The 24,831-nt window shown below is 41.6% G+C and overlaps 1 protein-coding gene and 1 pseudogene across 5 annotated transcripts in view; one reads left to right on the top strand and one right to left on the bottom strand.

The window, feature by feature from the left end:
• MTR (5-methyltetrahydrofolate-homocysteine methyltransferase) overlaps window positions 1–24,831 on the top strand; it is a 106,366-nt gene that overhangs the window by 15,253 nt on the left and 66,282 nt on the right. For all 5 annotated transcript variants that reach the window (XR_010412420.1, XM_064594591.1, XM_045877771.3 and 2 more), the window contains 8 exons: window positions 523–582; window positions 1,343–1,437; window positions 11,348–11,448; window positions 12,785–12,846; window positions 14,088–14,155; window positions 16,275–16,354; window positions 19,382–19,494; window positions 22,766–22,906. Coding sequence is in view for 4 of the 5 variants with exons in the window: in XM_064594591.1 (XP_064450661.1) it covers window positions 523–582; window positions 1,343–1,437; window positions 11,348–11,448; window positions 12,785–12,846; window positions 14,088–14,155; window positions 16,275–16,354; window positions 19,382–19,494; window positions 22,766–22,906 (720 nt within the window). In the remaining variant the exon portion in view is untranslated. The remainder of the gene's footprint in view (window positions 1–522; window positions 583–1,342; window positions 1,438–11,347; window positions 11,449–12,784; window positions 12,847–14,087; window positions 14,156–16,274; window positions 16,355–19,381; window positions 19,495–22,765; window positions 22,907–24,831) is intronic.
• On the bottom strand, window positions 5,624–5,744 carry LOC123847224 (U6 spliceosomal RNA; annotated as a pseudogene).

Below are 24,831 nucleotides of genomic sequence, written 5' to 3'. Positions count from 1 at the left end.
GTGCACGTCTTGGAATCAGGAAGTACAGTGATCAAAAGAGGGAGAAGATGTTCCCTGGAACTTAATGCATCATGGACATGCACTGAGTTACTTAGCATTAGTACCTACACAGCCCATTCTGAGCTCACGCTAATTTGCACGGGGACAGCGTGTGCTGTTCATTTCTGTACCTCCCGTGTATCTGTGAGGATGTGGATGGTGGAGGCATTCTTATTCATCTATTTTTGATTTTGACTGGGAGAAGGAAGAAAGAGCATAGCTCTTGAGCTCCTCTTTGGAGAAAATATTAGTTTGTAGGTAAACTCTGAGCCAGCATCTGTTCTGTTTCAGTAGGTGCTGTGTTCTCCTCGAGAAAGGGGTATCAGTATCGTACCTTACAGAGAGGATGCGTGTCTGTCCCAGAGTGTGCAATGTTGATCACATCTAGAGAGGTTTTGGAAAAGGGAGCATTCTCATCAGCCAGTTAGACTGACCGGGGACACAGTCTCTGAGAAATAAAGATGTTCTTTTTCCCACTGACAGGCTGCCTTGTTTGCACTCCAAACACTTTTTGAAGAGGAGTATCGCCCCCGGCCTATCTTTGTAAGTTCTAAAATTTGCATGATGATTTTTGTCTTTTATTATTAATACTGTCAACTCGAGGGTAGGGTTTTTGTTTTCCTGGCATAGGAGAACTAGCTGCAGTATCTTTAAGGAACCACCCACTTCAGCTTCCTCTGTTCACCTTCCTCCTACTGGCAGCTGTAAACCAGTAGCTGTCTCAGCTCTGGAAATGCAAAGAAGGTGAACCCAGAAGTGGCTGGTGGAAGGCAGGCTATTCGAAAGAAGCCTGGCTGAATTGGTCCCCTGAAGTCAAAGGCTTCGGGACTCCCTCTGATAGGGGCCCCAGGAGAGGCGGGCTTGCTTGCTGACTGAAGTTCCCAGATTGGATGACACCAGCCTGCAAGTAGACAGACCCCCGGGAGAGTCCCAAGATTGCTTGGTGGGAAAAGACTAGAATCAAATCAAGGGGTGTTAGACGAACCAGGGGAAATAGCCAGGACAGCCTGAGGTCTCTGGTAAAGCCTTCTGCGATGGGACTGGATGTGTGAATTCTAAAGCTTTGTTGGTCATTGCTTTTGCCTCAGTGACTTTCCCTGTTTTCTGTGTTTATGGCTTCCTGACTCCTCCCCACAATCCCTTTGCCCGTGTCCTTTCTGACCATGATGAAAAGTGCTTTCTGTGGGAGAGTTCCACACTCCCCTTCCTCGTAAAAGAACAGTTTTCTGTTTTTATTTCATCTTTGTGTCCGTGTTCTTAATTTGAGCCTCTGTTGTTGACTGAGTTTACTTTGTTAATTCAGATTTCAGGGACAATTATTGATAAAAGTGGGCGAACTCTTTCCGGACAGACAGGAGAGGCATTTGTCATCAGTGTGTCTCACGCAGACCCGCTCTGGTAAGTGATCATTCTTTCCTTGACCCCATTCCTTTTAGAGGGATCTTTTCTCATGGCAACAAAAATCACTCCTGCATATTTCCACTGAACCACCCGCATGGGATGTTGGATTTCTGGGAAGTACATTCAGACTTTTCTTAAGGGTGTCAGAAGACCCCTGCCTGAATGAGTCAGTTTGAGGGGCTGGGCAAGTGCTCCTGCCCCTTGGATCAGGCACACGTTTGGCTGTTTGTAAGTGCGCCCCTCACAATTTAAGGCTGTGCTTGGTTCAGTCGTAATGCTGCAAAAACAGTGCTTACGTTCCTAGGGCAGGGCTTTGCAAAGTGTTTTATCTCCATGCTTATGGAGCAAACAGAAGCAGTCCAGCTTGGAATAAGGTGGGAATTCTAAAGCTCAGATTTTTATCTTTAAAATTAACCTGGCTTTGGGGCGCCTGGGTGGCACAGTCAGTTAAGTGTCCGACTCTTGGTTTCTGCTCAAGTCCTGATCTCAGGGTCCTGGAATCAAGCCCCGCGTCAGGCTCCACACTCAGCAGGGAGTCTGCTTGAGATTCTCGCTTTCCCTCCCGTTCATGCTCTCTCTTTAAAATAAATAAATCTTAAAAAAAAAATTCACTTGGCTTTTACATTCTATTTTTCTTGTCAGAAATGTTTTAAATTACATACCATGAATGAAACAGAACCTCCAAGAGTATACACTGTTGTCATCTGTGCCTTTTCCACACATGTACTGATCTTCCTGCCTGAAAGCTGTGCCTGCCTCCCCCACCCCCCCAACACACACACACACACACACACACGGAGTCATGCTCTGCCGGATCCTGGCTCCTTCCTTCCTGGAAGCTGTGCCTGTCCCTGCCCAACACACTCACACTCACACACACACACACACACACACACAGTCATACTCTGCCGGCTCCTTCCTGGAAGCTGTGCCTGTCCCCGCCCAGCACACACACACAGACACACACACACCTTGTTAGCTTTTAAGAATCCTCTCCAGGGTCTTTTCCAGGGAACTCTCCCTCTCTGACTAGCCCAGGTTGATGTCCTCAGAGCACTCTGTTTACTTTATTATAGTCTTTGCCATAAAAATAATAGTAATAGGCATTTATTGAGAGTTTGCTGATTTAAGTGGTTTATGTGACTGAGTTCTTTTAATTCCAGCAACAACACCTTGAGCTGGGCCCTGCTGTTCATGTCCTCATTTTGATGAGAAGGGGACAGAGATGCTCGGAGGTTGTGACTTGCCCAGCGTGCAGTCAGTAGTGGGTCTAGCATAGGGGCATGCTCACAGCCATGGGCTCTACCACTCTTTATCAGTTATTTGATATTGGTTTTTTTTCATGTTCTAATGTTTCTAATTTCATGACATGCCTTACAGTTGAGTTAGTGTGGTTGTGTGATTTCTTTTTTTTTTAAAGATTTTATTTATTTATTTGACAGAGAGAGACACAGCGAGAGAGGGAACACAAGCAGGGGGAGTGGGAGAGGGAGAAGCAGGCTTCCCGCCGAGCAGGGAGCCCCATGTGGGGCTCGATCCCAGGACCCTGGGATCATGACCTGAGCCGAAGGCAGATGCTTAACGACTGAGCCACCCAGGTGCCCCGGTTGTGTGATTTCTTAAAAGCTGCTGTTAATTTAGAGTGCATTGTTATCCAGTTGACTGGGCCTGATAATTAAGAAAGTAACTGTATTGAACTGGACTGTGATTGACCCCTTAACAGCTTATGAGCTTTTCCAAAGCAATCTCTTCATCATCTTTATGTCTCTAGTGCTTAACAGAGTCCTTGGCATGTAGGATGGCTACAGTAAATGTTTAACAGGAAAACTGGGGATAGGAAAATGTAGGGGTCTCTGAGGACAAACCTTATCTAGTTTACTTTCGATTTTTTTTGTCTTTCCTCATATATTTTGAGCATTCCTCCTTTTATTCTCTTGCTCTCTTCCCCACCCCCTTTACTGAGTCTTAATTCGTGATCTGGTTGGAACCCCTAGATGTGTAGATGAAACCCCCTGCATTGCCCCAAGTATCATGTTGCTCTTTAGTCTGCTTGACTGTTCCCAGAGGACATCCTTAGAGGATGTTCTCCCACTCCCTGCCTCACCGGCGGGAATCCAAGGATGATATTTTAATGGAGTTTCAAAAATTTATATTTCTGTTCCTTAAGCAAACATGCAATGAATTCTAACTTTTGACCCACTCAGTGGTTTCATTTTTTTTTTTTTATTATTGTTATCCTGTAATTCTTTATGTGTCTTCAACATTCATCTGTAGGCCATTCACAGAGAGAATATATTTGGTCTCTGATTTGTTAGGAATCTTACAGACCGAAGGGGCAGATAGGTGGATGGAAGGCAGCCCAGGAATTGGAGAATTGTATCAGGTCCTATTTATATTGTTCCAGGTTCAGAACTCTGAGTAGTGCCTACTGGTTTTCTTTCTAGTTCAGTACTAAGGGTCGATCTCAGTATAGAGGAGTCCTGTTAACAAATATATGATAATTTTAAAATAATGTGTATATGCACATTATTGTGTATATGTGTATATGTGTATAATGTGTATATGTAAACAGTATGTAACAAAGTGTGTAAGAAACTATCGCTTACTGATTTGTGATTCTCGCAAACTGTACATATGTTCACAAAGTACAATGGGACAGAGCTTTTATATTATTATTATTATTATTATTATTATTATTATTATTAATTCATTGAACATTAATTGAAATCCTACTCTGTGCCTTGGAATACAGGCAAATGTGAAATAGTCCACACTAGGAGAAATACATAAGTAAATTAAAATATAAAATATCAACTGCTGTACAGAAGTATGAACACAAATCTGGCCGGACAGAGGACGGATTAATGGTGTCCTTGCGAGATTCAAGGATGGCTTTGTCGAGAAGGTGACACTTGAGCTGGTTTTTGAAGCATGAGCCAGAGTTCGCTAGGCAGAGGCAGATGGATGTGTCAGAATGAGCAAAGAGCAGGAGAAGGACTGCATTTTTCTGAAACGTTTTCGTATTACTGATGTTACTTTCACTTGACCCTCACTGCTGTTTGGGCATTGTTTTCTCATGCCGCAAATGAGGACGTGAAGCCACCTTACTATTGAACCAGATGAGTTAGGATCAGACCGAAGTTTAGAAAAAGTCTAGGATCCTTTCTAATGATAATGTGATGATTTAAAAAAAATTTAGTTTATTACCTGGTGTTGAGTGTGGATGACAGTAGCACAAGATTAAAAAAAAAAAAGAGTAAAAGCATTCCAAATGGAGACTGGTGCAACCGAACAGGTCTATTCAAGGCTTGTAACTTAGCTGTGCAGTCTTTTTTTTTTTCTTTAAATGGAGGTATAACTGCCTTAAAATATTATACTAGTTTCAGGTGTACAACATAGTGGCTTGACATTTGTGTATATTGCAAAATGATTGCTACAATAAATCTAGTTATCGTCTGTCCGCATACAAAGTTAACACTGTATTACTGACTATATTCCCCATGATGTACATGACATCCCAGTGACTTACTCTTTTGTAACTGCCATTTTGTGCTTCTTGATTTGCACCCATATTACCTCCACCCCCAAACTCCCTCCCCTCTGGCAGCTATCGGTCTGTTCTCTGTATCTGTGAGTCTGGGTTTCATTTTGTTTGTTTTGTTTTTTAAATTCTACGTACAAGTCAAATCATGTGATGTTTGTCTCTCTCTGTCTGACTTATTTCACTTAGCATCATACCCTCATTGGCTATTGTAAGTAATGCTGCAATGAACATAGGGATACATGTATTTTTTTTGAATTAGTGTTTTTATTTTCTTTGGATAGATACCCAGTAGTGGAACTGCTGGGTCATATGGTATTTCTGTCTTTAATTTTTTGAGGAACCTTCCTGCTGTTTCCTATAGTGCCTGCACCAGTTTGCATTCCCACCAACAGTGCACAAGGGTTCCCTTTTCTCCACATCCTCCCCAGCATTTGTTGTTTCTTGTCGTTTTGATACCGGCCAATCTGACAGGTATCAGGTGATCTATCATTGGGGTTTGATTTGGATTTCCCTGATGATGAGTGATGTTGAGCATCTTTTCATGGGCCTGTTGAGTATCTTCTTTGGAAAAATATCTATTCAGATCTTCTGTCCATTTCTTAATTGGATTTTTTTGTTATGGAGTTGCATGAGTTCTTAATATATTTGGGATATCAGCCCCTTATCAGATAGATGATTTGCATGTCATCCCTGCGCAGGGGCCCTGCTGATCTTCTCTGTATCATTCTGTTTTTAGTACATGTGCTGCCAAAGCGAGCACCAGATGTATGATTTGCAGATATCTTCTCCTATTCTGTAGGCTGCCTTTTAGTTTTGTTGATTGTTTTCTTTACTGTGCAGAAGCTTTTTAGTTTGATGTGGTCTCAATTGTTTATTTTCGTTTTTGTTTCCCTTGTCTTTGGAATCAGATCCCCCCCCAAAAACATTACTAAGATGGATATCAGGGAGCTTGCTGCCTATGTTTTCTCTCGGGAGTTTTATGGTTTCCGTTCTTACATTCAAGTCTTTACTCCATTTTGAGTTTGTTTCTGTGTCTGGTGTAAGACAGGGATCCAGTTTCACTCTTTTGCATGTGGCTGTCCAATTTTCCCAGCACCATTTATTGAAGAGACTGTCCTTTCCCCAGTGCATATTGTTGCCTCTCCTATTGTAAATTAATTGACTGTATATGCATGGATTTATTTCTGGGCTCTCTTTTCTTCCATTGATCTGTGTGTCTGTTTTTAGGCCAACACCATACTATTTTGATGACTATAGCTTTGTAGTATGGTCTGAAATCCAGGCATGTGATATCTCCAGTTTTCTTTTTTTTCTCAGAATTGTTTTGGCTTTGAGGGTCTTTTGTGGCTCCATATACATTTTAGAATTATTTGTTCTAGTTCTATGAAAAATGCATTGGAATTTTGATATGGATTGTGCTGTAGATTGCTGTAGAATCTGTACATTGCTTTGGGTACTATGGACATTTTCACAGGATTCTTTTATTCCATGAGAATGGTTATCTTTCCATTTCTTTGTGTCATCTTCAGTTTTTTTCATCAGTGTCTTACAGTTTTCAGTATACTGGTTTTTCACCTCTTGGTTAAATTTATTACTAGGTATTTTATTCTTTTTGATGCAATTGTATGGGATTGTATTCTTAATTTCTCTTTCTGATAGTTTGCTATTAGTGTATAGACATGCAATGGATTTTTTTTGTATATGAATTTTGTGTCCTGCAACTTTACTGAATTCATTTATTAGTTCTAGCAATTTTTTTTAGTGGAGTCTTTAGGGTTTTCTATATAGTTCATATTATCTGCAAATAGTGTGTTTTACTTCTTTCTAATTAGAATGCCTTTTATTTCTTTTGGCCTAGTTGCTGTGGCTAGAACTTCTGATACCGTGTTGAATAAAGTGGAGAGAGTGGGCATCCTTTTCTTTTCTGGTTTTAGAAGAAAAGCTTTAGCTTTTCACTGTTGAGTATGATGTTAGCTGTAGGTTTGCCATATATGGTTTTTATAATCTTGAGGTATGTTCCCTCTATACTCTCTTTGTTGAGAGTTTTTAACATAAGTGGATGTTGAATTTCGGCAGATGCTTTTTCTACATCTTTTGAGATGATCGTGTGGTTTTTAAGGTTTCATTCTGCTCACATATTGGCTGACTTGCAGATGTTGGACCATTGCTGCATCCCTGGAATAAATCCCACTTGATCATGGTATGATCCTTTTAATGTATTGTTGAATTTGGTTTGCTAATATTTTGTTGAGGATTTTTGCATCTGTGTTCATCAGGGATATTGGCCAGTAATTTTCTTTTTTGGGGCTGTCCTTGTCTGGTTTTGGTATCAGGGTAATACTGACCTCTTAAGGAGGTTTGGAAGCATTTCCTCCTCTTCAATTTTTTGAAAGAGTTTGAGAAGGATATGTATGACATTTTCTTTGAATGTTTTGGTAGAATTCACGAGTGAAGGCTTCTGGTCCTGGACTTTTGTTTTTTGGGAGGTTCTTGATTACTGCTTCAGGCTCCTTACTATTGAGATTTTCTATTTCTTTGTGATTCAGTCTTGGAAGGTTGTAAGTTTCTGGGAATTTCTCCACTTCTTGAAGTTTCAACTTGTTGGCATATAATTGTTCATAATAGTCTCTTATGATTCTTTTGTATTTCTGTGGTGTCGATTGTAAGTTCTCTGCTTTCATTTCTGATTTTATTTATTTGAGGGTTCTCCTTTTTTCTCAGTTTAGCTGAGAAACGATATTGTCGATTTGTCGATTTTGTTTTATCTTTCAAAGAATCAGCTCTGTGTTTCATTGATCTTTTCTATTTGTCTTTTTAGTCTGTATTTTATTTTTTTATTATATATTTTTTTAAGCTTTATTTGTTTTAGAGAGCGCACACATGCAGGGGGAGGGGCAGAGGGAGAGGGAGAGAGAGAAATAGAGAACCTCAAGCAGGCTCCAACTCCGGGCTGAATGCAGAGCCTGATGTGGGGCTTGATCTCACCACCCTGAGATCATGAACTGAGCCGAAATCAAGAGTTGGCTTCTTAACCGACTGAGCCACTCAGGTGCCCTGTCTATTTCATTTATTTTGACTCTGAACTTCATTATTCCCTTCCTTTTGCTAACTTTGGGCCTCATTTATTCTTATTCTAGTTCCTGTCGTGTAAAGTGAAATTGTTCATTTGAGATTTCTCTTGTTTCTTGAGGTTGACCTCTGTTGCTCTGAACTTTCCCCTTAGAGAGTCACTTTTGCTGCCTCCCATAGATTTTTTTTTTTAAAGATTTTATTTATTTATTTGAGAGAGAATGAGATAGAGAGAGAGCATGAGAGGGGGGAGGGTCAGAGGGAGAAGCAGACTTGCTGCTGAGCAGGGAGCCCAATGCGGGACTCGATCCTGGGACTCCAGGATCATGACCTGAGCCGAAGGGAGTCTGCTTAACTAACTGAGCCACCCAGGTGCCCCGCCTCCCATAGATTTTGATGTGTCGTATTTCTGTTTTCACTTGTCTCTAGGTATTTTTAAATTTCTCCTTTGATTTCTTCTATGACTCAGTAGTTGTTCAGTAACATGTTTAATCTCCACATATTTGTAGTTTTTCCAATTCTATTCCTGTAATTGATTTCTAGTTTTCTACCATTGTGGTTTGAAAAGATGCTTGGTATGATTTCTCTTTAATTTGAGACTTGTTTTGTGGCCTAACATGTGCTGTAGGGAATGTTCGGTGTACACTTGAGAAGAATGTGTATTCTGCTGCTTTTGGATAGAAGGTTCTGTATATCATTTAAGTTCGTTGGTCTAATGTGTCTTATTAACGCCAGTGTTTCCTTATTGATTTTCTGTCTGGATGATCACGATTGATGGAAGTGGTGTACTAAAGTCCCCTGTTGGTGTGTTGCTGTCAGTTTCTCCCTTTAAGTCTGTTAATAATTGTTTATATGTTTTGTTGCTCCTACGTTAGGTGCATATATTTATCGTTGAATTTTAAGAATTTTTTATCTTTTGGTTACCACTTATTTTATCAAATATGTGTTTTGCAAATATTTTTTCCCAATCTGTGGCTTGTCTTCCCATGCTTTTAACAGCATAGTGTCTTTCACTGAGCAGAAGTTGTTGATATTAGTGAAGTCCAGCTTATCAGCTTTTTCATTCATTGATCCTCCTTTCAGTGTTTTATCTAAAAACTCATGGCCAAACTCATGGCCACCTAAGTCTTCTCCCGTGTTACCTTTTTTTTTCTTCCAAGTTTTTATTTAAATTCCAGTTAGTTAACATACAGTATAATATTAGTTTCAGGCTACGTTATCTTTTTATGTATCTTTATATCTTTAATAGTTCTGCAGTTTATATTTAGGTCTCTGATCCATTTTGAGTTAATTTTTGTGAAAGGTGTAAGGTCTGTCTCTCATCGAATTTTTTCACATGTGAATGTCCATTTGTTCCAGCACTGTTTGCTGAAAAGGAAGTCCTTTGTCCGTTGGCTCGCCTTTGCTCCTTTATCAAAGATCAGTTGACTGTGTGTGTTTCTTTCTCTGGACTCTCTGTTTCATTCCATTGATCTATTTGTCTCTTCTTTCACCAATATCGTTGATTACTTTAGCTTTTAGTGTCAGTCCTTCAACTTTGTTCTTTTCCTTCAATATTGTATTAGCTACTCTGAGTTGTTTGTCTGTCCATATACATGTTAGAGTCATTTTGTTGATAGCTACAAAATACGTGGCTAGAATTTTCACTGGGTTTGTGTGAATGAATATATGTATATGTGTATATATATGTAAAATTGAGAAGAGCTGGCATCTTAATAATACTGAGTCTTCCTGTTCATGTCCATGGAATATCTTTTCACCTACTTAGATTTGCTTTGATTTCTTTCTTCTGAGTCTTGTCATTTTGTAGTTTTCTTCATGTAGATCTTGTACATACTTTGTTAGAATTATACCCCACTATTTCATCTGTTTTGGTGCCGATGCAAATGGTATTGTGTTTTTAATTTCTAATTTCAATAGCTCATGGCTGGGATATAGGTAAACAATTGACTTTTGTATATTAACCTTGTGTTTTGCAACCTTGATATCAGTGCTTATTGGTTCCAAGAAATTTTTAGTTGATTCTTTGGGATTTTCTACATCCTATCTGTGAATAAAGATGGTTTTATGTCTTCCTTTCCAATCTGTATACCTTGTATTTTCCTTCTCTTTTTGCATTAGCCAGGACTTCCAGTATAATGTCAAGTAGGAGTTGAAAATGGACATTCTCTGTTTTGTTCCCAATCTTAGGGGAAAAGCGTCTAGTTTTACATCAAATTATGATGTCAGCTATAGGTTTTTTTGTAGATGTTCTTTATCAAGTTGAGGAAGTTCCCCGCTATTCCTAGTTTGCTGAGAGTTTTTATCATGGGTGTTGTATTTGGTAAATAAACTTTTTATTTTGGGGTAATTTCTGATTTACAGAAAAGTTGCAAAGGTAGTAGAGAGAATTTCCATATACTCTTCATCTAGTTTTCCCTAACGTTAGCGTCTTCCATAACTATGGTCCTTTTGTCAAAACTAAGAATAGTATTATTATTAACTAAATTTCACACTTTATTCAGATTTCAAGTTTTTCCACAATTGCCCTTTTTTTCTGCCTCAGGATCTAATCTAGTGTATCACATTGCAGTTAGGAATCATAGTAAAAGAAAACAATTGAAATAGTCTAGTAGCTTCCTAGTTAATTTTTGAATTCCTGAGGGCCCCAGGGGCCCCACTGAGAGTGGTATTGGAGGGGTTTCAGGCCCTCCACCATGAAAACTTCAGTTAGGGCAGCTCTGCTTGGATCTGTTTCATTTGAGACAGTAAGTTTCATATGCAAAATTAAACTTGGTTTTATAGATAAACCAATTTAATTTATAAGAGGACAAACTGTAAGGCCAAGGTCACCTTGCAAGTCAGTTACAGAGCAACGACTACTCAGTCTTGGTCTTCTGGACTCGCACAGTGGCTTCCATGTATCATTACTGTGCCTTCTCTTCTACCTCCATGATTTTCCTTTCTGTTTCTCATAAGTATTGCTTTCAGATCAGACGTGTGTTAGCACTTGTAGTTTGCTGGCATTTCTGTTTTCGGTATACCAGTAACCAAACTGTCAAATTCTTCAAGGAGCTACCATAGCAGGGTCCTTTAGCTGTAAGATCATCTGACATTGGAGACATGGACAGAAACATTCAGAGGGACTTCAGTGAAATGGCTTTGACTATATATGAATAAAGGTGCTAAAGCTAACATGGAGATTTATTATCTGCTTGGTTTTAAATATAGTCCTTACTTTATCGTAATGTTTTATATACATAAACACCTTGCATACAAGATGATGCTCCTGATACCTTCTTTTTGTTTTTACAGCATTGGATTAAACTGTGCTCTGGGTGCAGCTGAAATGAGACCTTTTATTGAAACAATTGGAAAATGTACAACAGCCTATGTACTCTGTTATCCCAATGCAGGTGTGTATTTCTAGGGAGTTGCACATGGGGAAATCCAAATACACACGACGGGGTAGGTAGGGTTAAAAGAGTTTGGCCAAAAGAATTTGTTTTGCAGGTCTTGGTACGTAGTTGAAATTCAGTGGCCATTTTCTAAATGAAGAGTATTTGGGTCTAGACCACCGCTTGCCTCTAGACCTGAAGGAACAATTTGACTCAGCCTGCAAGCTTCAGGATTGGACAGAACTTTGGGGGATGAAGTCTAGTTACAGAGCCTTGCTTTAGGTGACAGTGCTGGCCATGGGAACACAGCCAAAGAGATGAGTGCAAAGAAGAGGAGAGGGAGCCCTCCTCTCTGTTCTGTGTTAACAATCTTTGTCAGCTTTTTCCTTTCTAAAAGTTAGCACTTCTAGCTTACTATATATAGATATAGATACAGATATTTTTTACTGTTCTAAAACTATTCAATTAGAAATTAGTAACCCATTCTGCATTAACCAGATTTTCTGGTGAATGTTTTTGAGTATTTGCTTAGCTCCTTAGGGCTAACAATCATTTTCCAGCTTTCTTTCTCCAAATATGTATATCTTAATGCTCACCAAATTTTATTTCCCCAGAAGGAGTAAGATAACTGGAAGGAGCTAATAAATAAAACAGGAAATTGGTTAATTCGATGCTAAAATTTTACTTGGGAAAATTTATTTGAGCATTTGGACTTGGAAAAATTTATTTGAGAACTGGTTGTGTTTTGAGTTTGTTTGTTTGTTTTGTTTTTTTTTTTAAAGATTTTATTTATTTATTTGAGAGAGAGAGAATGAGAGACAGAGAGCATGAGAGGGAGAAGCAGACTCCCTGCCGAGCAGGGAGCCCAATGCGGGACTCGATCCTGGGACTCCAGGATCATGACCTGAGCCGAAGGCAGTCGCCTAACCAACTGAGCCACCCAGGCACCCTTGAGTTTGTTTTTAATTCATATCGCCAGGTGCTCATTAGTTCAAAGGGTATGTAGTAGTCCCCAACTTCTACTCCCAAGCAGCTAGCTGACGAGATTGAGCTTCCTCTGTGGGAAGGGGATAGGGTTGGAGAAATTCTGTCCCATATAGTAGTGACTTTTTTCTTTCAAATGGAAGAGAAATAGCCTATGTTTATTTGCCTCTGTGATTTTTTTGGGGGGCGGGGAGAGGTGTGGTATCTCTGCATTTACCATGTTTGATATTAAGAACTATTATTTGTTTTTGCAAGTAATCACCATTTAATTATAAATATAAAATTTCCTAACTTTTAAACCTGTAGCCTCACAAACACTAGGCTATTTGTTAAGATGGTTTTCAGTAATGCTTGAAATGTGCTTTCTTAGGTCTTCCCAACACATTTGGTGACTACGATGAAACTCCACATATGATGGCCACGCAACTAAAGGTTAAGGATGGTCTTTCATTTGGTTTTTTAAGAGTTGGAGTAATGGAAATCTTAGATTTAGAATATTTAAAAGTAGAATTTTCTCCTAAAGAAATCCCAGTGTCTATATAACAAAAGCTTACCCACTCTGAATTACGATGGTAGAGGCAGAGGGATGGGCTCGCCGGCAGCATTTTTCTCCCCATCTGGCCCTGGGGCTGTTGGAAAATCCCCAGTCAGGCTGGACCCAGACTAATTGAAACTTCGCTGTCTTCTGCAGTCCTCTCATGTGGTGGCTTCCCTCCCCCACTCCACCCCAACCAAACTTCTGGGTGGAGTAGGTGTCCTCCTTGCTCCCTGTTGTCGCCTGCACACCTTATCACCCACACACCTCCCATCTTTGAATCCCAGGTCATGGGACCATACTGCCCACTAACCCCTGGGTCTGGTCTCTTCCTCATTCCTTGAACTTTCAGCTTCTGGCTCACTAACATTTTCTCCTAAACGATTTCTGACTTGATTCTTGTGATTTCAGTTCCTTATCTAGTAGATAATCTTTCCAATACTCTGACTTCTCAGTTTCTTGACTTCCTGTCTCAGTTACTGTCTTTCGCTAACTAGCGTATGGTTAAACTCTAGACCCACACTGCCCAGTATGTAGCCACTACCATGTGGTTATTGGAGAACTTGAAATGTGACTGAGGAACTGAATTTTTAGCACACAGGCGCACATGAGCAGGAGGAGGAGCAGAGGGAGAGGGAGAAGTAGGCTCCCTGCTGAGCAGGGAGCCCGATGCGGGACTCAGTCCCAGGACCCTGGGATCATGACCTGAGCTGAAGGCAGATGCTTAACCGACTGAGCCACCCAGGCACCCCTGAATTTTTAGTTCATTAAGATTTAAAATTAACTTAAATATAAAAACTGACGCTCACTTTATGTGTTATTTGGTACACTATCCAGCTCACAGTCATTCACCTCAGCATATGGGGAAAAAAAAAGTCTCTATTATGACCAAGTAGGCAAATGATTATGTCATTGTACTTATAAATGGTGTAAAGGATTTCATAGCATCTGGACTATTTTCTGCTTTTAAACTTAGATCCAGGGCGCGTGAAAGCTTTATATCTTGGATTAAGTATGTTTAACTCTCTTTACAATGAAAAATTCATTATTCGGGAAACATAGATCTCCTGCTGAATTGGTGGAAGCGAGTTTAGAATTCAGATGGGCTCTGTGAAACTTTTTCTTTTCCGAAATGCAGGCCTTTGCTGTGGATGGCTTGGTCAATATAGTGGGTGGTTGCTGTGGTACGACACCAGATCATATCAGGTAGGAATCACTTCTAAATACGCTCTTTTGTCATGGGACCAATCATGTCCTCCACCCCCCACCATTCATGTGTTGAAGTTCCAGCCGCCCAGTTCCTTTGAATGTGACTGTATTTGGAGATAGGATCTTTAAAGAGATAATGAAGGTACGATGAGATCCTGTGGGTGGACCCTAATCCAGTGTAACTGGTGTCTTTGTGAGACAGACACACACAGGAAGGGATCGAGTGAACACATAGGGGGAAGACGGCTGTCTCCAAGCCGGAGAGGCCTGAGAGGAGACTGGCCCTGTCCACACGCCTTCGTCTCAATTTCTAGCTTCCGGAACCTTGAGAAATTGCTGCTCTTTAAGCTACTCAGCCTGTGGTATTTTATTTTGGCAGCCCTAGCAAACTGAGATGCCTTTATATTGTGAAAAATTCCAATAAAAGTAGAAAAATAGTAAAATGAATTTCCATGTGCCTACCACAGAGTTTCGATAATTTTCTAGATTTTGCTATTCTTATTTTGTCTGTTTTCCAACTTTTTCCCCCTTAGAATGTTGTGAAGCAAATTCCAGATATCATGATATTCTATCACTTAAATACCTAACTAGTATTCAGAAAATTAAGGAGGAACGGTTCATATATCTTGTGGGCAAGTACATGTGTCCATTAGTTGTCTCATGGAAGGGGAAGACAGTAAGACAACCAGGTACCTTAAGGTCATTGCGTACTCCATGTTGTTGAGTGAACGTGTGAAACATGTGTGGAAGAAGAGCCTGGTGGAGTATGTGTTCAAGTCCTTGCCATTTTGTGGCTAAGAGGAATAAGAAGTGGAATAAAATCCAGTTTCAGACTGTTTGTAATTTGTTTTTTCTCTCCTGTGACTGATGATCCTGTTTTGAGCCAGTCATCTCACTGTTCTGAGTCTGTTTTTGTGCACGCGATGTGTCCACCATCCTGAATTACCTAACAGTTCACTGCTTTTGTTGGCTTCTGTGATAGACTCTGTGAAGAGCCTATGGAATTTTTAAAATATCTTTTTTTTTTTTTTTTTTAAGATTTTATTTATTTGACAGAGAGCGAGAGAGGGAACACAAGCAGGGGGAGTGGGAGAGGGAGCAGGGAGCCCGATATGGGGCTCGATCCTGGGACCCTGGGATCATGACCTGAGCCAAAGGCAGACACTTAACGACTGAGCCAACCAGGCGCCCCTGAAATATCTTTTAAATAGTATCTAAAAGCTATCAGTAGTTTAAGGTGGATCTCTTTTTGTTTTTAAATCTTTGAATCTCTTTTTGTTTTTAAGATTATCTCCTCCTTTTTAAAAAAAGTTGTTTTAAAAATACCTGTGTGTTTGTGTTTCTGTGTCTGTGTATCTGCATGCAGGTATATGTATGTCTGTATCTACTTACCTACCTACCTGTGTGTGTGTGTGTGTGTGTGTGTGTTTGCTGCTTTTACTTTGGCATACCAGTCTAGGGGGCAGCAGAGTGAGGAGTTCATACTGGCCCTGATAATTTAGTGGAGTAGACAGATTTTTCCAGGTTGATTAAAGACATAATTTACCAGAGCCAATAAGGTTAAAAAGTATATGCATAATCAAAGCAAATTTTGAAGACTAATCATCTTGGAGTTTTAGTGATTTATTACCATGGACCCTCCCTACTCTGTGCTTTCTGTGCTTGGGAAAAACTGACCTGAAACACGGGCCTCCACTCCTGGCACCTCTCCTGTATGCTCCTCCTTCTCAATGATGAAGCTTTTTTTTCTTTTAAACCACTAAGAAGCAAGCACCTATTTCATGGAGTAAAGGGCATCTATGGGTTTGGGAAAGAAAGGAGATTTGCTGTTTGCATTTGCGTAAACCATTACGTATGTCGGTTTCTATCTCTTGAGGGCAGAAACTGGTGCAGTCAGTACACAGCAGACTGGGAAAATACAGAAAAGTTAAAGTTGACACATTCATTTTCTGCATTGCTGAGAAAACTAAAAGGCATAACTGTTGCTGCACTTTTGGAATTAGGTATATAATTATGTGCATAATTATGTTAGACTTAATTTCATAGCTGGGAATTAGTTTAATTAAATTTATTTTATTTCGAATTAATGGAGATAGTGTTTTCTCTTTTAACTCAGGGAGATTGCTAAAGCTGTGGAAAACTGTAAGCCTAGAGTTCCACCTGCCACTGTTTTTGAAGAGCATATGTTACTATCTGGTAAGTGATAAAGTAATGATTTTTATCATTTCAGAAACCATTTGTGGGTTAATTTTGTGTTTATCCTAAGTGGTAGTGATGTGTGTGCCAAGCAGCTTGTTTCTTAGGTCAAGGAAGCGTCCATATTTTTTCTTGCATTTAGATGAATTCTCGTGAAGATCAGGGGTGGGAAATGGGCAGAAGGTACAGGTGGTTTGCCCGGTTGGGGCCCTTGCTTGGATTTAGAACTCACGTGGCCCTGGCTCTGTGAGGCACTGCTTTGAAAACATACTCTCGGCCACAGGCTAACTGTTGTAATCATCAGACTTGCTCTTAGTTATTGAAAATTCCAAACTGTCGAGGCTCAGTGGTTTGTCACGACAGCAGCCTCTTCGTAGAAAATTGTGCTTGCTTCTACAACATGATTGTCGCCATCTGAGATTCACCACGTATTTAGGACTTTACAGAGAGGTGTGGTATTGACTGTTCTCTGGTGCTCGACAGTCCCATAAGGTGGGCAGCTTCCCTTTTTGAGAACGAGTGTTGATGTTCAAATAAGGAACGTTAATAAAAGAGTTTATCATGCCATCCATTAGAAACATAACTTTAAATTTTATGTTTTCCCCATAATACTTCAATGATGTATTGTTAGGTAGTATTTCTAAGGAAAATAATTGTGTGTGTGTGTCTATATATATATATATATACACATATAGACACACACACACACACACACAGATTCTTAGAGAACATACAAATAGCGCACATGGGAAATTAGGCACCCTAATAATTTAGAATTTAGCATTTCTCTGAATTGAAATATTTTTGTTCCTTATGTTCCTCTAAGAAAATTGAAATAAAATACAAGGGAAAGTAAAAGGAACACCTACTTTTCTCAGTTGGAATATAACTTCATCGAATTCATCCCAGTGAGTGAGTGTGAAGTTGGGTTAAAAACCCTCTTCAGTCTTCCTTGTTTTCTTTTTGTTCTCCAGAAAACAGAGAGAGGTGTGGTAGGATAGTTTATTTCATCCTTAGATCTTAAAACTTGTTTGCTTCAGCCAAGGACTAGCAGTTTAAATAGTCAGCCTTTCCCACAATTGAAACAAGAAGAGAACCACTTAGATATGATTTTTATTTTAATTTATTTTTTTAATTAAGATTTTATTTATTTGAGAGAGAGAGAGAGAGACAAGCAGGGGGAGGGACAGAGGGAGAAGCAGGCTCCCCGCTGAGCAGGGAGCCCGACATGGGGCTCCATTCCAGGACCCCCGGGATCATGCCCTGAGCCTGAAGCAGATGCTTAACTGACTGAGCCACCCAGGCTCTTCTAGATACGATTTTTAAAGAAGAATTTAGATGTAAGAATAAAAGAATCCTCTTCTTCTGATTTGAATTTCATGTGCTATTTCTAAATTGCTTTAAAAATCACCTTCAATCAGATTTTAAAGAATGACATCAAACATACTCTTTCATGGATTACAAACTTAAGAAAAACGTAGTTTTTATATCAGATACTTCACATGTGTAACTGATGAGAAGCCCTCTGTATGCGGCACTCATAGGGTGATGATGCAGGACCCCTTGAGCATTTACGCGTAGGCCCAGCTGTCTGCCTGTCCTGCGTGCCCCCGGGTCTGACTAAGGCCCGGGGCCGCCCTGCGGCTCACTCGGAGGGTCACTCCCAGTGGGAAGAAATCATAGGACAAAACTGGGAAGGGATAGCTTCCCCAGTCCCTTAAACAGTCTGGAATACTTTTGTGATTGCTCATCTCATATTCGTTTTTTTCCTTTCCCTGATATTTTGTTCTTTCTCAACCAGTGCTTTGACGAAGGACACAAAAGCCATTTTCTCTTATTGACAACAACGGCTATGACTGCTGGTGCTAATTTTATGCTTATCAGTGTTCTCTAGTCTCATTTTTACAATAGTGCCATGAAATGTATGAAACAAGTATGAAAAACCATCCTTTTACATCTCTCTTTTATACGATCAGAAGCTATGAAAGAAGTGTCCCTGGGCTTTGAACCCGCGGCTGGCTGTCCCTCCATCCTTCCTGTAACCACCCTGCAAGCCCCCCTCGCCTCACACTTTCAGTAGAACAAGTAAAGCAAAAACAGTTAAGGGCTGTTTCTATAGTGATGCTTTACGCCTCATCTCGCTTTTTACCTCCGTGAATGTGTTCATAATTAGAAAGCCGGTATTTGCCCCTCAATTGGCCTGTAACAGGAGAGATACAAGGAGAGAGGTGCAGAGAGCCCCAGTTTTCCCAGCGTCAGCTCATGAGTGGGGGATGTGCTGCGGCAAATCCTGTCTCCCGGGGCTCAGCATGGGTCCTTCCTTGTGATCCCATTCGTCCTTGCTGGTTATAGGTTCATGGCCTCTGGATCAAAGACATAAGGTAAAGCGCTCAGCTCACAGCTGGTGTGATTATGAAAGCTTACTCCATCCGGCTTCAAGCTGATGTCTGGGTGGACGGCTGCAGAGTGATCCTTCTGATTCTAACTTCATGGCTTCCACCCCCCCACTCTTGGTGAAATAGGGGTATGATGATAATGTTTCCTTGTTTCTCAGAGCTGGTATGAAGCAGTTCTTTTTTTTTAAAGATTTTATTTATTTATTCATGAGAGAGAGAGAGAGGCAGAGGCAGAGGGAGAAGCAGGCTCCCCGCGGAGCAGGGAGCCCGATGCGGGGCTCGATCCCAGGACCCTGGGATCATGACCTGAGCCGAAGGCAGACGCTTAACTGACTGAGCCACCCAGGCGTCCCTGGTATGAAGCAGTTCTTTAGAAACATTTTGCATCTCCACTCCTAAAATACTTCCTTTGGGAGTTCTGGGTGTCCACGTAGCTGTAACATGTAGCCTTTGTTGTGTTTAAATATCCCTGGGGGAGGAGGCCATGGTCCTAATCCCACATCAGGGATCCTGTCTAGTCCTGTGGGCTGTGCTGCCGAAGCTTCTTTCTCAATGAAAACATTTGTTTTCTGTCTGTCTCATGTCATCATATGAATTTTCAGAAAATTTTCAAAATGCTTCTCCTTTTAAGGTCTAGAGCCCTTCAGGATCGGACCGTACACCAACTTTGTTAACATTGGAGAGCGCTGTAACGTGGCAGGATCCAGGAAGTTTGCTAAACTCATCATGGCAGGAAACTATGAAGTGAGCATCTCATTAAGACCCTTGAGGCATCTGCCATGTTTTTGGCTAGACAGCATGTAAATGAGACAGCTCTGCCTTCGAGAGTGTTATTAGCAGAGCTTCTGGGGACCGTGAGGAGAACGGTCACGTGTGTCTGCAGCAGGTGGGCAGGTGGGAGCCTGCGGCTTCGGGAGACTGAAGCTGCTGTTATTAATATTTGTCAAAAAGAACTGCCTCTGGGATCTGAAGTGGGGTGAGGTGGGAGGGATCCAGGTTCTGGCTGTTTCTATTAACTGTGAAGTAAGTTTAAGAATTTGAGAATACTCTTCATGTTGGCTTCTCACAAATCCTTCCAGGGAAAGGAGAAGCCAAGAGCATTCCTAGTCACTTCCTCGTGACCACATCCAACAGCTGACTAGTGCGGTGGTCTTGATTCTGCTGGCTCTAGACTAAAATAAACAAGCACACAGAAAAGAAGGAATAGGCCCCTGCCGTGGAGAGTCTACATGACGGGTTAGCCATAGTATTTCTCAGCTTGGTCACTCTGTGGGTCTGCAAACTCTGATCCCCATAGAGCCTACCCTACACAGCCGGATAGATTTTTTTTTTTTCTTACTAAAATAGTAAGTTAAACATTGGAGGAATTTAGTCTGGGCTTTCATGATGATTTATTTTATCATCAACTGTCACTTGGAGGTTTTGCAAGCTTTAGGAAATAGATTTTCCAGAAATCAGTATCAAAGCAGACTTCATTTTAATCACCAAGAAAGGAGCCATTTATCAGCCTTCATGGACTTATTAGTTACTGCTCCACGGTAGCACTCGGTGGCGCCCCTCTGTGGCACACCGACACGGCCTGCTTAGCTGCTTTGCTGGTTCCTGGCAGGTTCCGTCTGCCCTCTGCCCTGCATTCCTGCTGCTACTGCCGTGAGCTCTTGTCACAGCCCTCCCCCAGATCAGAAGCTTTCACAAGGTCACATTTTGTGCAGATGGGAGAAAATCCAAGCTCTTTAGGCCACCATTCATTTCGCTCACTTAGACACCAGACTGTCTTCCCATCCCGACCTGTCACCCGAACATTCCAGAAGGCTTGCTTCTGTACCCATGCCTTTTTTTTCTTGTTTGTTCCTCTCTGAAGTCCTGATGACCCTTAGTAGTTACATAGCATTCTTCAGTTGGCCATGTTTCTATTTACTTTTTGATTCTTATGGCCATTCTGTGGTGTCCCTTTGAGCTGTCAGATTTGATAGATTTGATACTGAGGACAGAGGGCAACTTAGGAACATGAAAGCGGATGGGAGTAATAATATCTAGCCTTCAGTAGGGTCTTACTATGTGCCAGTCATGGTGCGAGGTGCTTTCCATCATTACTCACCGAATCCTCACAGACCCATGAGATAGGTTCTATTGTTACCCCCATTTTTCCCACGTACATCTGGGAGAAGGCAAACTACTCACCTGTTGTTCACAGCAAGTGAATGATAGACACCAAGGCCACTCTGCTGTCCCTGCCTGCAGGACACAGGAGGAGGCAGTGGGATCTGTCAGGGGGCCGCTAGGGCTGACTCCTCATTTGATTCTACTTTTCCCTGAGTTAGCGATCCCTCAAGCCTTTGTGGTTTAACGGAAGGAGCACTGACCTTGAAAGAAGCTCCAGGGCTGATTTTTGCTCACCTTGTACAAATGACGTCATCGTAGCGAGCCCATTTGGGAGGGTTGGATCTCCAAGGTTTTACTCCGTGACTTTTCTGGAATAGAAAGGTCAGGTATTGGCATCTCTGCTTTCCAGCTCTTTCGATCTCTGGTCTCACCAGTTTGCTGGCTGTCTCCGCTCTGCTTCCTCCAGTCTGTCTCCCAGGGGCCAGCTGAAGACTGTTCCTCTGAGGTGGCTTCCTCCATTTCAGTCCGCAGAGACTGGCCCTCTCCTGCTTTGCAGGCCGTCTCGCACTTACTCACACCTCACATGGCAACACTGCTGGCTCTTTGTGTGACTATGTCATATGTCCCCAGCTAGATGTAAGCCCTCCAGGAACAGGGATTGGGACGCATGCTTTCGATTCTTTATAATATTTCACACATTGCCAATACTGAAAAAACATTTTTTGATGTGCTGAATTTTATTGTGATCCTTTTCCTGTGTAACCTTGGGTCATTACGAATGGTCTTTCCTTGTGGCATATGCAAAAGGTCTCATGCCTGCTCTGTCACAATGATTAAAATTTCGATGTCGTTTTCTTAAGCTAAAGAAAAAATAAGACAACATCAGAAGCTACTATTGATTTTATCCTTATTTATTTTATTACATTACAAAGTGTACGATGAAGACCTAAAATAAACCCTGTTTTATCAGTTAGTTAGAAAGCATTATGGAACGTGTATATTTTGCCCAGCATTGTTCAAAGGAGAGCAGGAGAAACCTAAGACCTTTCCAGAGTTCCAAACACTTACACTCTATTTTGAGGAATAAGCTAATACTCATGAAATCCTGGGGAAACGATGATCTCATAGACCACGATGATGTAATGATCACAGTCATTGCAGAAGTTACAGAGGCAGCACGTCATTGTGGAATAAGCCATGTTTCCCACCCAAAGTATGTTTTCTGGAGCACTGAGCCTACAAGATACTCCTTCAGTGGTCACAAGTTGGGAAATGCTGCGTATTCTGTTCTTGGATATTTACAGTGGGTGACAGTGTATTAAAGGATTTGAAAAGCCTTCCAGTATAAAAATCTGTTGGATTTTATTTAACTCCTATTTCATGTAACTCTTACCAACAGTCTGCAACACACTTTGCATGTCTTGGCAAACACTGAAGAGTCACAGAAGTTGTGGATGGTTTCTCTGAGGACTTTTTTGGAGGAGCTGGGGCTTGAGCTGGGTCCTAAACAGTATAGAAGGGAAAGGGATTGTATCCCAAGCAGAGGAGACAACTTGATCTGTGACCCTGAAGTGGAAACAGATGTGGTTGGGTGAAGGGAACCAGGAGGGGAAGAGTGGGGCCGGGTCACAGAAGGCCTGGAACGCCAGGCTGAGGGAGTTGAGCTTCTTTATGGCAGGAGGACAGAGCCTTGGTGGATTCTGAGTCGTGAACTGAAATGAGGGAGGAGATGTGGAGGAAAGGCCAGTCATCAGATTGTGATGATGGATGGGAGGAGAGCAGGCCGGGACTTGGGGAGGCTGGTTCATCCTGTCTGATTTGAAAGGACTGCTGGGGTGGTAGGGATGACTTTTGTAGCCTTCTCTTGAGTCACCTTCTCCTAATGCTGCCTCCTCTGGCATTCTTCCTTCAGGAAGCACTGAGTGTTGCCAAAATGCAGGTGGAAATGGGAGCGCAGGTGTTGGATATCAACATGGATGATGGCATGCTGGATGGTCCGAGTGCAATGACCAGATTTTGCAACTTCATTGCTTCCGAGCCCGACATCGCCAAGGTTGTACAAAATGAGGGGATTTACCTGCCCTCATCTGTCACTCATTTAACTTTGTCACTTGTCCCAGGGATCCGTCATCTCACGCCCTGGTGTTCTCTTTTCCTACAGTGAAAGTGAACGGTTTCTGTTTGTCACTTTCTTCCCTAATGGTAGTCTTTCGATATAAACCAGAGAGAGTTGTGACTTCAGCTCAGCTGTTTCCAAGGCTTCTGGAATTGCTCACAAGAATTGAGTTTCCTCTGATGTCTGGATGGACTAAGAACCTCCTTCCCACGTCTCTGAAGGACATTAGTTGCCTGTTCCTACCAAGACATTAGTTCTGTTCTGGGCACAGGGTCACTCAGGCAGTTCTTCCTTATTGCGGGAGGAAGAGACCTTCTGGGGCTTATCAGAGTAAACAAAACTATAAAACAAGATTAAATCAAAATAGCATATGTCAGCTTTTACATTTGTTCTTTAAAAGATGAAAACTAATTTGTGTGTCCAGTTCTTTAAAACATTTTTTAGGTGGATCCTAAAATCTTTAAAGTTTTTACTTCATTTCTCTACCATTGAATTTGTGATGGAGAAGTGATTTGTGAAGTTCTTTTTTAAAGAAACTTCCTAGTGCTTTGAGAGACGGGGCTGTCAGTGTTTCGTTAGGCCTTCAGCCAGTGCTTAAGTCAGGCGTCTTGCGGTAAGCAGTGGATTACATTAACCCATCTTTCATTTGTGTCTTTAAACTCCTCAGTAAAAAGCCTCATCACTCCTCTGGGAGTAAATATTTTGAGAATTTAAGGTACGGAGAAGGGGGAGCAGCTGTTCATCAGCTGAGGGGTAGGAAGGGGGCTCTGCTGGGAGTCGGAAGACTCTTACGGTCCCAGGCAAGCCAACTGACCATTGACCCGAGTTTCCTTCCTCTGCCCTGAAGTGGGAGCAGTCATACCTGCTGTGTCTGACTCTCGAACCCTGAAGATAAAAGTGCCTTCACTATGAACAGCCTTGTGTAACTTAAGACATTGTTAATTAATTACTGTTCTGATTGCTCCAGTAATTGTTCTTCCTTATCTTTCCTGGATTGGACCTCCTACCACAATTTATTTGAGACCAAATTATGAACAGCTGGAGTCGAGCATAAAAAGGTGCGACTAGCACATTTTCACCAGCGGAGTTGGGACACCACACTCAACCAGCACTTTAAAACATTGGCCTGCTATTGGCACTAGTACTTGACCACAAACCTGTCATTACCAGCGTGCTGGGAAAGGGTAGAAGTGAGAATCCCTTGTTCCGTTGTGCTCTCTCTCCTTTGGAGGTGGGCCTGAGGAAGAGCCGATTGCCCTGGGAACCTTTCCGTGATTCTCCTGCCCGCCCCCCATGCACAGGTGGGGTCTGGTGCCCCTGAAGCAGGCTTTCATGACAGCTATGCCCCTCTCCTGCCCTCACGTCCCCCACACTTTATGTCGTTACTTGTTAAATTGTTTATCTTTATAAAGCTCGGGGAAGCCAGGGAGCCACCAACTCTGTCATTGCCCCCAAGGCTAGCGTGCGGCCTAATGTGGTTGTCGCTTAATTATATACTTATTGAGTGACTTAAGCAAAGGAGCCTAGATCAGCTGCCCTGTTTCATTTCTGTGCTTGACTCTAGTCCTGCCTCGAAACCCTTACTTTCACCTTTCCCGGAACAGAGGCATGAATGCATGGAGACTAGTAAAATTGGCCCTGTTCTCATCTGTGCCTTCCAACTTCGTCCTTTCTCGTAGTTATATACATTTATTAAATATTACGTCTTTTCCTTTCTAAGAGTAAAATTTTGTCTTATCCAGTCAGGAACTTGATTTTCTTTCTTTTTTAAAGATTTTTTATTTATTTATTTGAGAGAGAGAGAATGAGAGAGAGCATGAGAGGGAGGAGGGTCAGAGGCAGAAGCAGACTCCCTGCCGAGC

The sequence above is a fragment of the Mirounga angustirostris genome, unplaced genomic scaffold, assembly GCF_029215605.1.
Source record: "Mirounga angustirostris isolate CCGP_5_RB_7025 unplaced genomic scaffold, mMirAng1.0.hap1 SCAF_6, whole genome shotgun sequence".
Classification (NCBI taxonomy): Eukaryota; Metazoa; Chordata; class Mammalia; order Carnivora; family Phocidae; genus Mirounga; species Mirounga angustirostris.
The sequence above is the reverse complement of the archived record's forward strand: the minus strand, read 5'-3'. Positions and strand labels throughout refer to the sequence as shown.